At 37.0% G+C, this 16,491-nt stretch overlaps 1 protein-coding gene across 1 annotated transcript in view; it reads right to left on the reverse strand.

Moving 5' to 3' along the window:
• Positions 1-16,175, reverse strand: part of LOC126456210 (esterase E4-like) — an 80,197-nt gene extending 64,022 nt beyond the window's left edge. The window contains exons 1-2 of the mRNA XM_050091964.1: positions 15,927-16,175; positions 10,272-10,412 (exon numbers count right to left, since the gene is read on the reverse strand). Of these exons, the coding sequence (XP_049947921.1) occupies positions 10,272-10,412; positions 15,927-16,175 (390 nt within the window). The remainder of the gene's footprint in view (positions 1-10,271; positions 10,413-15,926) is intronic.
• Positions 16,176-16,491: the final 316 nt, after the last annotated feature.

Raw genomic sequence — 16,491 nt, forward strand, 5'->3', positions numbered from 1 at the left:
AGAGAAGATCCAATGGAGAGCAGCGCACTTCATTACAGGATCATTTAGTAATCATGAAAGCATTACGGAGATGACAGATAAACTTCAGTGGAAGACTCTGCGAGAGAGATGCTCAGTAGCTTGGTACAGGCTTTTGTTGAAGTTTCGAGAACATACCTTCACCGAGGAGTCAACCAGAATATTGCTTCCTCCTATGTATGTCTCGCAAAGAGACCTTGAGGATAAAATCAGAGAGATTAGAGCCTACACAGAGGCATACTGACAATCTTTCTTTACACGAACAATACGAGACTGGAATAGAAGGGAGAACCGATAGATGTACTCAAAGTACCTTCCGCCATACACCGTCAGGTTGCTTGCGAAGTATAGATGTAGATGTAGATGAACCAAGCTGAGAACCAATGTGAAAGTTTATAATGTATCAAAAAAAAAAAAAAAAAAAAAAAAAAAAAAAAAAAAAAAAAAAAAAAAAAAAAATAGAAAAATGTGAGATAATGTTGAAGTGAGATATAATGAAATGCACTCAAGAAAATAACTTCTTTGGCTAAGTGGGCAAACGTTGTGTGTACAAAAACAGTATACAGATTATGGGGGAAAAAAAGTGTGATGGAAGTGTAAATTTAGTGCACAATCACTGCCAACTGCTATAAGTGTTATCTGTGATGAATTATGGAAACTCCAAAAGTAAACAAAGTGCTCTTGAAATGTTAATAAATAGTTAGAACTGCATCTCCTGTAAAATAAGTCGTGATAGTTGCTAGAAAGTTGAAAGTGTTGGAAGGTGTACAGGCACAAGGCATAAGATTTTATTATTATCAGATAATCATGGATGACACTGTGCTAGTTTATTAAATCAGACAGAGTCACCAACATATTTTCTATCATCTGTTATCAAACTGAATACACAATAAACAACTGAAATACTGCACTGGATGAGATTTGAAAACCTGTGAACTTAAAGGTTTTCAGTGTTATCCAGTACAGTCCACAACAATCAGTCCTTTCTTCTCATACTGTCCAGTAAGTCTCCCCTGAGCCACACCAGTCCTTTACCTTCATCCCTCTTCCTTCCCCCTCAACCATCCTGCCAAAAGAAGGAGCCATTGGCTCCAAAAACTTGCACATTTCCTTAACTTTCATATCAGCGCACACTCTTCTGTAGAGTGAATATTTCACTCTGGAAACATCCCCCAGGCTGTGGCTAAGCCATGTCTCCACAATATCCTTTCTTCCTGTTGTGCTAGTTCTGCAAGGTGTGCAGGAGAGCTTCTGTGAAGTTTGGAAGATAGGAAATGAGATACTGGCAGAATTAAAGCTGTGGGGACGGGTTGCTTAGTTGGTAGAGCACTTGCCCGAGAAAGGCAAAGGTCCCGAGTTGAAGTCTCAGTCTGGCACACAGTTTTAATCTGCCAGGAAAGTTTCATATCAGCACACGCTCCACTGCAGAGTGAAAATTTCATTCTGCTAATAGTTTTCCTACCAAGGCTTTAGTTGGACTCCTATTTGTAATATAAACTGTGGCCAACATTGCTTCTGTCCAGCAACTCATGTCGAGTTTTGATTTGAAAGGCATACAACATGCTTTGTCCAAAATAGTCCTATTTAGATGTTCAGAAACTCCATTGTGCTATGGTATATATAACATAGTTAACTCAAATTGAATGCTCAAAATTTAACAGAAAGTCTTCAGCTAATTTGAGAAACTCTCACCCATAACCACAGTGAAAATGATTAATTTTCAAATTAAAATGAGATGTAGACATTGCTTCAAGAATTTTGAAAAATACAACACTTCTGACTATGTTTCTAGCAAATAGACACAAGAAAAATTAGTAAAATAATCAATAAAAGTTAAAACATACATTTTATTTTCATATGAGTTTGGAGTAACTGATCCATCTAGATCATTATGAATAGGTTCTAGTGGTCTGGTTGTTTTTGCTCTTCATGTTTTATGGGGATATGACATCTGTTCCCCATCAATACATGTATAATAAAAATCATAAACTGACTAGTCATGTTTGAAATTCATTCCATCAACTTGCATCTGTAACCTATGAAAACTTACGTAACTCAGATAAGACAACTCTTCACACCATAATTCAATAGTCTCTATTGCTGAGGCTACATGACATTGAAGTCCCTTGCATATAAAATTTAGTGTGTACATGTTTGACTCATACATAGTGCTCAAAAACTACCTGTAAACCTTTCAGTTCTAGTTTACATGCTGACGACAGGTTATAGCTGAGGTCTGCAACTGAGAAAATATCTATATTCCAAATTAGAATTTTCTGGCTATTTTACATAACTCGTAACTTCAGTTTCAACAATGCATTTATAAAATGCTGCAAACTTCACAACATTGATTTTAATTGATTATGGAAACATTTTCACACATTTCAATTGTATGTTATTATTTATTAAATTATTTATAGCTCCAGAATCCGAATACCATTTAATGCCACTAAATTTTGATGAATTTTTACAACTAGCTGTGAGGAAACAGTAATTATTCTCTTTCCCATCTTGATTATCAGAGGTTGCCCCTGCAGAGTTTTTTTCAGTTTCTGTGCTTCATTTTTCTTTGGCTTTCAACAACCTGACATTTTATATCCTTTCAAACTATAATTATAACAAGGAAAAACTAAATGATAAGTACCTCTGCTATCTGATTTAATACTTTACCATACTTACCAGACTTAAATTTCTGTCCTGGCTGTGACAAGAAAACTGTCAATGATTTAATGTGGTCTTTCCTGACAGCAACTTACCTCCTCGTCCCTTCATGCAAAAGCTGGTTTGTGATGAAATCTAGAGTTAACGTATCTGATCACAGTCTTTCTAGTACTGTGACAAGATTATCATAATCTGGAGGCATTGTCAACAAAAGATGTCAAACAACATCAGCTTCTTCCACTTTTGCATCAGACAATCATAGTTCTCAAATCAATTTGTGATTTTGCAGAAAATAACCAATAATCAAGTTTTTTGTTGTGTCAAATTTCATCATTAGTAAAATTTGCCAAATTAACAACTGGTTTGCCATTCCCCTTTGCTTGAAAACATTGCTTAGCACTGACCACATATCAAATGGGGTAGCTTTCTCTTTGGCATACTCCAGATAAGTATCTGTAATTCTCTGTACAATTTGTGACTTTTATTTGCTGTCGCATTTCTTCAAAGTTGCTAATTGTGCATCTTGGATAAAATCATCTTCATTTTCAAGCCGTCTCAGTTCCAAAAAAATTCTTGAGCTTTCGGTGGCTAGATCCACCATTATCATCAGGAGTAAAACTATTGACTGCCAGAACTGGCACCATTTCATGCTTATATAAATATGATTACATCCACTGGTGCCAATCAGAGAGGGCCAAAATGACATGTGTGTGAAAGATGAGTTGGGCATCTCGTAACAGCTCCAGCCTGCCGCAGGACCGTGTGATGTCAGATGGCATAACAGGCCAGTGCCATGTATGAAACTGCTGCTCCCGCCTCCCTATAAACGTTAAACATCCACCGTTGCTTCCTTTCAATATCTAAAGCCTGCCCCACAATACACCCAGTGAGTAGCCCTGGTCTCTGTTGAAATTGTTGCTGTTCATTCTAATCTCAGCCACCTCTTTTATAACTGAGTCCCAGTATGTTGACACATGAGCCATCAGTCTTTGTGTTCTCAAACTGTATCTTGTGTCTGTTTTCAAGGCAATGCTCAGCTATGGCTGTTGTGTCAATCTCTCTTTGCTTAATATGTCTCTTGTGCTTGGTAAAATGCTCTGCAGTTGTGGGAATTGTCTGGCCTATATAGATGCTGCTGCACTCGCAAGGGACAACACATACTGGATACATGAAGAGCTATGTCATCTTTAACAGGGCACAACATATCTCATATCTTGGGGGTGGGCCAGACCGCTGGTCTCAGTCCATGTCTCTGCAGCAGACATCCTACCTTGCTGCTCTGCCCCACAGTATGGCAGGAAAGCCATCAGCTCAACTTCTTCTGCCGATTCACAAGACGTCCTTCTTTGGTACACCCAACAGCATTTGCAGTGTCTCTTTTGCTGTAGCCATTCTCCCTGAACACATGCCTCAGTTGCTCCAATTCAGACTGTAGGTGGTCGTCATCATAAATAACTTTGGCTCTGAGCATTAACGTGTTCAGGACCGCTTTCTTGTGTACAGAGTGATGAAAACTATCAGCATTTAAATATCAATCAGTGTGTGCCAGTTTCCTGTACACTGAATGAACAAACCAGCCTCCTTCCTTCCACTCAACTAAAACATCTAAGAATGCTAGTTTGCCATCCTTCTCCATCTAGATGGTAAATTTAATGTTGGGATTGACACGTTCATGTGACCATGAACTGCTGCATTGTATTTTCACCATGAGGCCATATCAGGAAGGTGTCATCGATGTATCTGAGGATGCAAGATGGACACAGCACCCTGTAGTTCAGAGTCTTTTCCTCAAAGTGCTCCACGAAGAAATTTGTGACTGCAGGAAACAGTGGTGAGCCCATTGCTGTGCCACCCATCATTTCATAATATTCATCATGGTACAAGAAGTACATTGTTGCTAGAACATGATAACAACTTGAGAATTCCAAGTGGAGACTGTTTAGCCAAAATATCCAGTATGTCTTGTACTGGCATCCTCATTAAAAGTGACCCCACGTCCAGACTAACCATTACATTGTTTTGACCTATTTTCCTTGTCTTGAGCATTTCAACAAATGTCTGTGAGTTTACAACATGGTGTTCACAATGATCCAGCTTTGGCTCTAATAATCCTGTAACATGTTTTGCCAGTCTACAGGCAGGCGAGTTGATTGCACTAACAATGGGTATAAGAGGAACAAGTTCCTAATATATCTTTGGCCGTCCATAAAGCCTGGAAGGTCTCGCAGTGTGAAGCATGAATTTCTTCACCACTTCATCTGGTAAACCAGATTCCTTTAATAACTTCCCTGTCTTCCTGACTATGGCCTGTGTCAGAGTGACTGCTATGTGTTGTCTTCTAATAAGCTATGAGCTGCTCAATTCGCCTTCCGCGCACGCATCATTTTGTCCCTCTCTGATTGGTGCCAGTGGGTGTAATCATAGGTATATACATGGGAAATAGTGCCATTCATGGCAGTCAGCACTTTTACTCCTGACAATGACAGTGAAGCTAGCTGTTGAAAGCTCAAGAGTTTTATTGGAATTGATGCAGCTTGAAAACTGAGAGGATTTTATCCAGTCTTTCCACCACGAAAGACCCTGAGGATGCAATTGTGCAACTTCCTTTGCTTGTACTTCTGCCATATAATTATCTTCAAATATGACAATTTCTGAATACTTCATTCAAATAAATTCCAACACATAGATCTCATTTAATAATACCTCATTTTGAAATTTCCAGTTACTAAAACTGATTCCACAAACAGCGGAATTTTATATTCCCCTGCCTCAACAACCATGATCAATATTGAGATCACATCCCTTGTACTATATAAGCAAATTATGTGTCCTGTAGATCAATGCACCTCTGGGCCCATAACCTGATTAAACTAGAGAGCTGTGGGCATTCCTCGGGCACATGAATTATCAGTTTATGAGTGATAATAATGATTTATTTTATGAACTACAGTTAACAGCTATTCACTTCTAAACAAGCACAAGAAACCATAACAGTTGGCAACCTCATATCAACAACAGAATAAAAGATAATAGCACAGAGTTGCCATGGGAAAGGGAAAAAGGTACACACTGAAAAAAATAAAATAAAATAGAGGTTGTGCTTGAATTGTAACCCTCAATACCCTACCTTCCCCCTCAACCCTTCTTTCAGGATAAGGAGTCACTGGCTCTGAAAGCTTGCACATTTCCTTAACTTTCACATCCTTTTGCTCTAGCCACCACTTAGTATTGATTTTACTATAATTGGTTCATTTATCTCATTTCTTGAAAGCTGTTGACATACGAGGTGCGGCTAGAAAAAAACCAGACTGATGCTGGAAAAAACATTTATTTACAATTATTTACAATTTCATGTTATCTCCTTCAATGTACTCTCCTCCTCGGTCTCTACACCGCTCCATACGAATTTTCCACTGTTCATAGCAATGCTGCAGATCATTTTCGGTAAGTCCATACATTACTTCCGTCGCTTTTTCTTTTACTGCTTCAACAGTCTCAAATCTAGTTCCTTTCAAAGCTGACTTGACTTTAGGGAAAAGAAAAAAGTCACAGGGGGCCAAATCAGGTGAGTAGGGTGGATGATCTAAGATGGGAATGTTGTGTTTTGCCAAAAACGTCTTCACTGACAACACACTGTGAGCTGGGGCATTGTCTTGGTGAAGGATCCATGACTTTTTTCTCCACAAATCGTTCCATTTTCTCCGTACTCGCTCACGTAGGGTAGCCAGGACGCTAATGTAGTAATGCTGATTCACTATTTGTCCCTCCGGTACCCAATCAATGTGCACAATCCCTTTGATGTCAAAAAAAACAATCATCATTGCCTTGAATTTCGATTTTGACATTCGTGCTTTTTTTTGTCGTGGAGAACCAGGAGTTTTCCAATGCATCGATTGGCGTTTAGTTATGGGATCATAAGTAAAAAACCACGATTCATCACAAGTAATAACATTTTGTAAGAAGGTGGGATCACTTTCAATGTTTTCCAGGATGTCAGAACAAATCATTCTTCGGCGTTCCTTCTGTTAAATTGTGAGACACTTTGGAACCATTTTTGAACACACTTTGTTCATGTTGAAACTTTCATGAAGAATCTGCCTAACACTTTCCTTGTCAACTCCTGTTAACTCAGACACTGCTCTGATTGTTAAACGGCGATCTTGTTGAACAAGTTTACCAATTTTTTCAATGTTTACATCAGTTTTTGCTGACAATGGTCTGCCAGTGCGAGTGTCATCACTGGTGTCTTCACGGCCATCTTTAAATTGTTTAAACCACTCAAACACTTGTGTTTGTGATAAACAATCATCGCCGTACACTTGTTGTAACATTACAAACGTTTCACTTGCAGATTTTCCTAGTTTGAAACAAAATTTGATGTTAACACGCTGTTCTTTCTGTACACTCAATATTTTCTGAAGCACTGACGCAACGTCAACTACTTAAAACAGACGCCACAGGCAGACTGAGTGCAGGAGGCAGATGAAACTCGAGCAGTAGGCGGAGCGAGAGTCACGTGACAGGCCACGCGACTTTCAGCCTTATTGCATTCGTTTTATTGTTTCACCAGTACTAGACCAGTTTTTTTCTAGCCACACCTCGTATGTTACATCTTGATATGTATTTCTTAATGTCTTGTTTCATATTTCTCCAGTACACATATTCTACAGCTCTCTTGCAACAATATTCTATGGCAAGGTGTCTTTCATGGATTGATTTCAGTGTCCTTCCAGTTAATTGTGCTGGCATAATTATATTTTATCCTTTGAAGGAATTCCTCCAGCATAGCTAATCATTTCTTTAAAGGTCCAAAAATATGACAGTGCTTGTGGAAATTCCTTAACTGTATTTGGAAATCCTTGCATTGCATATGGTCAGGTGACTAATATTTTTATCCTTTAATGTAGCTTCCTTCATTTAAATCAGGAATTCTCCACTGTCAGATGAAACCATCAGTACTTCCAGTTCCTCCATTTCTGCTTTATCTTCTTGTTCCTTGCAGACTCTACTTAGAATATCAGGTATTCGTATGTTTTGATGCTTTAGTATGAATTACTTTATGAGTGTATGGCCAAATATCAATAATTAGTCCTGCAGGTGCACCTCTCAATAATTATTTTTAAAATTGACTCCGGTCCTTTGTGATCAATTTTTTGCCATAATTATCTTCACGAAATTTTTTGACTGTAAATTTAACTGCTGTGACCTCTTTCTATTTGTGGATGGATCTATTGTGCTGGTGACTATGAGTTTGTAGCATATGCAACTGGTTGTTCACTTTAAAATAGGACAGCTACTATAACTCATTTGCTGGTATCAACTGACAATTTCTCATCTTCATGTACATCATAATAATGAAGCACTGGAGGTGTTTTGAGACATTCTCTTATTTAGTATGTTCTTGTTGTGCCAAATACTATTTCCACTCCACCTCTTTCCTTAGCAAGTGTCACAGTGGGTCTTTTTTCATCTCTAATACACATTGTAGTTGTTTATTTTGAGGATTCTGAAGTTCATTAAGAGAACATTCAGAGAACTGGCATTTGAAGCAAACTGCAGAACAATTCTACTGCCATCAACATACATTTTCTTGTGGACAATGTTGGATATCTGCTGCCTTATTTGGAATCATATCCTTCAGTATGTAAGATCTGTTCAATTTATTCTGGATTCTGAACATGCACAGGTACCACATTTACTGTTTACTATGGCACTGGAAACAGACCATATGGATATGTTTAAAAGAGGTGTACCTGGGATGTGTTAAACAATAGCACAAAACACAGCCTCTTCTGCTCTCACATCATTTTAGCTACTGTGGATAGTATATACAAGTTCCATGTTGTAGACAAGATATCAGTAAGATTATTTTATGATGGTATCTGTTTAGGCACCTCACTCTAACACTTTGATGACAAAGCCTGCACACAACTTGGGCCATGATACTGCTGCGACCGGTCCATACATGAGTATATTTTGGGCTGCAATGGTTTATGATGAGTTAGTCAACTAAGCTCAAAAACTGGACTTATTTCATATGTGAACAATGTATGTACATCTATCTACCTGTCCCTTGACTGGTGCAGATCTCTGTCGTCAGTTTACAGAATTATTTCAAAAGAAACAGTAGCGAGTTTAAGAGTTGCTGTCACAACTAACTGAGCCATTGTGCGTTTGCATTGTCATGAGTTTCATGCAAGTAGCCATTAACTTTTGATATTTTCTGTAATTCTGTGACAAGTATGTCACATTTGTTAAGAGAGTGAAAAGGGTTGGAAACTAGATGAAACAATTTATGACTCTGGATTGGAGGGAGAAATATCTGAATGAGAAAGTCTGAAGAAATTGATGAAGAACTCTTATAGAAAAGGCACAACAATGGCTCAAAACTTGTTCTTAGTGCAACTATCAGCAGTAGGTTTGTATGATGGTATTACTGTCAAAATCATGTAATTGAAATTATTAAACAAGCTGATATTGCCCTAACTGCAACATATTTCTCTTCATGCCAGAGTGTTTCAGACTTTTCCATGCATAGGCCAATTATGTGTGAAATTATTCAAAAACCTACCTTGCACATTTTTTAAAAAGATAGTTATATTTTCTCTCATCAGTATTGTAAAATTTGCAATATAGTGCAGAAATATGATAGTGATGAGAAACAAAACTTGAAGCTTGGTCTTTTTAGTGTGTATTGTATTGTATCATCTTATTGATCCTCTTGATTATTTTTGTACATAGATACAAATTGGTATGGGACAAGTCAGTATTAATTGCCCTTTAAGATATCTCCAACACAGATCAGCCAGTAAAATTTCAAATAATGACATAAACGGCTGATTTTCTGGGCCCAAAAGCTTTCTAAGTGGCTGGACCTTAAAGTGTTAAATATTTAAAATAATTACTTTGAACTGCTTCTGTTATGTTGAGGATACTACAAAATATAAAAATTATGCATTTTCTGTATGACAAAGATAGGATATCAGTAATGAAATGCAAATGTCTTCAATCTATTCCTACAAAGTACAAGAGAGAGCATTGGATTCACAGTCATAATATTTGGCACATAGATGAAAGTAGCCCATTACGAATACTTATGCATGGTATGTGTTTTAAATATTATTCACTTGAGTCACTATCAAATGCCAGCAATATGCAAATGCAAGGAAGACAGAAAAATAAAATCAAAGAATGGAAAGTCCAGAATGTAACAAAAGTAGTATATGTAAACTAAGGAAAAAAATGAAACTAAATTGCAAAAGAAATTATGAAAATAACATAATAAATAGCAAAATTAAATGATGATGTTATCAAAGAGGCATTTCTGTTAACTGAATGCTTGCTTAATAGAAACAATATTTTGGATCATAAGCAAAATAAGACTTCCATCAGAAGGACTAACAATTTTGATATTCAGTCTTGGTTCTTTTGATGTAACAGTTTTAAATGTTGTATATACTTGAGGCTTTGTCTTTTGATACCAGCTACTGAATCTGAAAATAGTTTTATGCTTCTACCATTGATCATTACTTTTAAATACATATTTACAAATATATAAATTTTTTCATTTGCAGTACTAATCTTTTTCTCACCTGAAAACGCAGAGACCCAACTGGAGGTTCAGCATATGGAATTCCTCTGAAGAAATAAACAGTATTTCCAGCTGTAGTGGTTAACTGCTGACCTCTTAGAGAGCCCAGTGGTGTGTCAATTGTTTTGTAACTTCCTGCACCCTAACATAAAAATAAGATTTATTATGAAAAAGTTGTAGGCAATAAACAAAATTTTCAACAATAAGAACAACAGCTTCACTCAATAACATATATTATTCTAAAGGTTCGATTCTGAACCAAAAAATGTTGATTACAGAAAATAATATACAAAATAGATATGAAGTACATTTTTTTCCAATTTTAACCTACTTGTTACAAAATTAAGAGCACTTAGACATGATTTGTCTCTTACCTGAACTTGTTTTAGGTGAATGCATAACAAAAGCACATGTGCTAGGCAAATTAATTTTAAGTGAGGCATCATAGTCTATAAGAAACTAATTACTGTATGAATCTATTGAGTGAGAGCAGTTTACCACAGGTAATTTAATGCCTGCCTGTCTCTTTACAAATGTATGTACGTGCATCCGTGTATCAGTAGTTTGTTATTTTAAGATAAAATATACATTAAGATAAAGATCACAAGAGAATGAGTTTTGATAATAACAAAACAAGGAAAATTCCACTCTTTCACTGATCCTTTCAATACACTATTTCTCAGCTTACAGTAATCACATTGTATAAGAACTATTCTCATGAATACCTTTTGAAGACTGATTATAAATACAAAAACAAGGGTATAGTTGACATATCACTTCCTTTCAAAATTAATCATGTAATTACATCAAAAATTCATTGTATACTGGAAATAATATCAATAAATTTCCTCAAAATCATTCCTTAACAGCATTACAGATCTTTGCACAAATATGATTACCCCATTAAGCTTACAATAATACTGATGTTGCAGATATGTAAATCAGATGAAATAATCACTGCTCCAAAAGAAATAAAGTCAACTGAAATTTTTTGTGGTATCTGTGTTATTGCCAATATGTATTTGCGTTGATTGTTACTGAAATAAACTCACAGAGACATGAATTCTAATCACTTTTATGCAGTAGACAGTTTTTCTTTCAGTTTAATTTGCAGCTTGCTTGGTAGGCACTTCCACTGTTTCTTTTTTCTTTTGCTGTTAGATCTCTATTAGACACACCACAATTGCATCTTTTGCAATAACTAATGACAATATCTTTTTGAATAGCCCCAGACCACAAAGATATGCTTGTTTTGTTTTATTTTGTTCGCAAGGTGCATATAAAACACTCATACAGATCAGGTTCTGTGTTGCGTCTGAATGTGGTAATGATAAACTTGAATTCAGAGATAATAGACTATCTTTGCAAATAAATTAAAATGTGTCCAGTACTGTTGATTGTGTTGTTTATTCAGATATTTAGGTCACTCATCGCTTCCAAATTTCAAAGTGACCTCATTTCACATTCATCTGAACACATTCTAAAAAGAGAGAGACCATCTGCACACAAAAAATTAGATCTCATAAATTGTAACCTTATCTCCCAATGAAATATTTCATCATTCATCTAGACAACATATTATTGTTGTTCATCCCTTAGGCACACTGGCTCCCAAACCTGAACTTCATGCAACATTCACTTACGGACATGGCAGAGACAATACCAGACCTTCACATGAAACTAGCACACTTACTACCTTCCATACCCAGGTATATTTTATCTAACCCAACACAAACATCTGACCCACAAAAGCAGCTATTTCATATATAGCCTTTGATGCATTTGTTTTGTAGCACTCTATGTGGGTACGACAACTGAAAAACTGTCTGTAGTAATGAATGGCCACTATCAAGCAGTGGATAATTGTAAACTTGACTGTGTGATTTCTGAAAACAATGAAAACCAGAATAACAGTGAATTAAAAAGCTTCTTCATAGCCTCCGTACTATGTAAGAAGTAACTGTTTCAGCAACGTACTCTCATTTCTCACAGTTACTCTGATATAAACCTCTGCTATTCCCCATCTGAGTTGTCCCCTTCTCACTCCCTTGCTTTCACTCTTGCATCTCCTGTCATTTTTCATCCAATTCCTCTTCAGTCCCAGCACTGTATTCCAACCTCCCCTACAGTTCTCTCTCTCTGACTCATCCTCTAAGACTCCAGTTTAGTGATGGTGCACAACTTAATGCTTCTCAAAGTGTATCTCTACCACAGTTGCAACAACCCATCCCTTTCTTTGCTCCCCATGCTTGTTGGTCTACTAACTTTTTTTCAGTGAGTCTTCTGACTGTTTGATGTGGTCTGCCATGATTTCCTACCCTGTGGCAATCCCTTTGTCCCTTAGTATCCCTTACATCTTGCCTGTAATGACTTGTTCTGTATATTCCAGTTTCTATGTGGTCCTACAGTTTGTGGCCTCTAGAGCTACCTCTAGTACTATCAAGGTTATTTGCTGGACTCTCATTGCAGGTTTTATCATCCTGTGCCTTCTTAGACAATGTTTCCTACACATTCCGTTTCTCATCTGTTCTATAGAGATCCTCATTTGATCAATCCACTTAATTTTCAGCATCATTCTTTGACACCATATGTGAAACAATTTGATCTTATTCTGTTGGTTCTCCCACAATTAATGATTCACTCCCATCCAAGTTAACCTCTCAAACATTCAGAGCTGCTACAGTCACAGGGAGATATACCTGTAAAAGACAGAGAGAAAGAGAGAGAGAGAGAGAGAGAGAGTAATATAACATGGCGAAAATGTTTTTGGGTGATGAAGTTTGGGATGTGTATCATTGCTTAACACAAGTACAAGAATAATACCATGTCACATTGTGGATATCCTCCACCATATATATAATACGCATCTTGTGTAATCTGGGATGCTGCTTCTTAATGCTGGCATAGGTCCATCTTGATGTTACTGCATTTCCACACAGGAATTATGCAATGGTTAAAATAAATTCCAGTATTTCTTGTTCACAAAGAAATTTATTTTGCATGATAGATGTTTGGTAGCAAACTACATGTATAGAATTGACTTAATACTGTCTCATGACTGACGTAAGACGGAACCTCTGACTAACTTATGGTGGCCTACAAATCACCTCTATTTATATGGTTTTAAACAGTTACTGTCATTGTCAGATATTAAATTTTTAGATTTATAGCAATTAAAATTTTTACATACATCTTCCCAAATTCCATAGACATTTACGTGAAATAGAAGTGATAATTTCATGCAAAGACAGAAAAGAATCTGTTTCTATTACAACCATAAATTACATGTTCTATCATTGAAACAAATTAATTTGCATATATTACTTTACTTAATTAAATATAAATCACCCTATCATTTTCAGGTGAACAGAGGGCTTAGTTTATTGAATGAAAGTCCTAGATTCAATTAATTAAATTTTGTACAAGTAAAATTTTACATTTCTACATAGTTGTGATTACAATTCCATTAACTAACACTAATTAAAACATGAGTATGCTTAATTCAGACTGAAAAATTATCATGTCATATTTTTATTTGGGATACAAACAATTTTTATCTAGAAAACATAAAAATAGCTGTCTCTTGATGACTAGAAATATGAGAGCTTTAAGTGTTCGTTAGTCCATAATTACAATAGCAATTTTATTCCTGTCATGTGCCAGTAGTTTGTATTGTGTATAAATTCTTCTAATCCAAGATCTTTCCTTCATTCAAAATACCGGTGAGGCCCAATGTAAACAATGTCAAAACAATAGCTTAAATTAGTGAAAATTATTAATTTTCTGCAAAAAAGTCTTTGGTGTATTCCAATCCAGATTACCAGAAAAGACAAAATTAAAGCAGCAGGTTATTATTATTACTACTACTACTACTACTACCACTACTACTAATCCGTTCTACAGCCCTTGGAGGGCCTTGGCCTGCATCACAATATCCTGCCATTCTATCTGGTCCATGGCATTCTGTCTCCATCCTCTGACACCCAGCTTTTTCATGTCTTTTTCCATTCTGTCCACCTGTCTCTTTCTGGGACATCCCTCCTGTCGTCTGCCATCTGCCATTGCTACAAAAATCTTCTTACATGTTCTATCTTCCTCCATTCCAACCATGTGTCCTGCCCTTCACAGTCTTCTTATCATAATGGTAGTGACAATGTCAGGTTCTTCAAAAGTTGTTCTAATTCTGCATTCATACGGATGTGCCAACATTCTTGATCGTATATTGGGCCGTATATTTTACATAGATCCTTTCTCTCCCAAATGCTAAGGTTCCTTTCCTCATTTGCAATCACAGTCCATGTCTCGGCAACAACTGGTCTTATAATTGTTTTGTAAATGAGGGTTTTAGATTTTCGTGATAGAAGTGAGCCCCTAAGTATGGGCAGTGTGGCAAAATAGCATCTGTTGCCTCCTGCTATTCTAGCTTTCACCTCGCTGCTGATGTCAACCGTCTCTGTGATAGTCGATCTGAGGTACTTTAAGTCTCTCACTCTTTCAAACTCCTTGTCGGCTATCCTGAGATTTGGTACGTTTTGCTGGCTGGTCATTGCCATATAGTTGGTCTTTTCGACATTGACTACCAGGCCAAGTTCCTTTGCACCTCTCTCCAGTTGATAGGCATCAGCCAGCACAACAGTGTTTTGGGCGAGTAATGCCACAACATCTGCGTAGGTTAGGTATGGCAGTGAACGATTAAAAAATGGTTCCTCCTCTATTTATCTCTATCTGACTTATGACTTTTTCTCGGAAGAGGTTGAATAGCAGTGAGAAGATATTGTCACCCTGTCTCAGTCCTTCTTCACTTCCACTTCTTTGGAGATTTCATACTGTACTTTTACTTTATAATTTGTTTCACTGAGGGTCATCATAGTAAGTTTAGAGAGCTTCTTAGGTATTCCTGCCTCTTCCATAACATTCTGCAATGTCACTCTTGAGATGGTACCATAGGCTTGATTAAAATCAATATAAAGCTGATATTTCTTTATTTGATGTTCAGAACATTTTCCGAGTAGTGTGCGTAATGTGAGTGTTTGGTCAGTTGTTGACCTATTTCTTCTAAAGCCACACCGATAGTCTCCAATTCTCTCTTCCACATAGGGAGTAAGCCTCCTAGTTAGGGTCTTGGAGAACACTTTATATGTAGTATTTAGCAGGGATATTCCTCGGTAATTCTGGCAGTTTAATTTATAGCCTTTTTTATGTATGGGCCACATAATAGCCATTTTCCACTCCATTGGCATGCTCTCCTTGAAGAATACTCAGTATTATAGAACACTCAGTGTAATGTCTTTTATTGAAACTGAACTACACTTCTCGAACAATCACTATATACACACAAAGAAAACAAATAACAAGTAGACGACTATTCATCAAGAGCGTCGGTGAGGTCCGTCGTAGCTGGTCCTAGCTCAGCAAGGAACTGGCTGTACTGCTGCTGTGCTGGCCTTATAAAGCTGGTGGAGGTCGGCGGAGTACTCCAACTTCCCTGTGTCTTTGAGGCGACCTCTGCAGAAAAAGGTTCTGTTTATTTTTGAAGAATTGTTTTCCTCTTGATTGCACCTGCAAGTGCTTGTGTATGTTATATGGTACACAGGGGTGTCTTGAGTGTAGTCTGCCTGGCAGGGGCCATCTGTGGCAGACGTAACACTTCTCCTACCAAATGTTCAGTATTACTTAGTATATTGCTTTCCACAATTTTTTTCCCACCATATTTGAAAAGTTCTGCCTGTATCTGATCTTCTCCAGGTGCCCTATTATTTTTTAAGGTCTTAATGGCTTGTAGTGCTTCCTCCAGTGTGGGTTCTGGTGTTAAAACCTCTGGTACATAATATGTTATTTCCACCAGTTTTCTTGTTCTAATCCTTCTACTTCCAGGTTCAGTAGCCCTTGGAAATACTGTGCCCATCTGTCGAGTACTTTATTACTTTCCCCTATCAAATCCCCTTCTTTATTTCCACATAAATTTGTTCTGGCTTGAAATCCAGCATTTCCTTCTTTAATCTTTTGGTACATTTCAAGTACTTGCTTCGCTTCTCATAACTGTTCAATTTCTTCCAATATTTTCTTTTCTATTGCTCTTTTCTTATTTCTGCAGACCCTCTTAGCCACACAGCGCTTCTCATTATATTCATTCAGATTTTCTCTAGTTCTTCTCTGAAATAATTTCATTCCTGCTCCTCAGTTCTTCCCACATATTCTTCATCAAACCAATCTGCCTTCCT

The sequence above is a fragment of the Schistocerca serialis genome, chromosome 2 (assembly GCF_023864345.2).
Source record: "Schistocerca serialis cubense isolate TAMUIC-IGC-003099 chromosome 2, iqSchSeri2.2, whole genome shotgun sequence".
NCBI classification, from domain to species: domain Eukaryota; kingdom Metazoa; phylum Arthropoda; class Insecta; order Orthoptera; family Acrididae; genus Schistocerca; species Schistocerca serialis.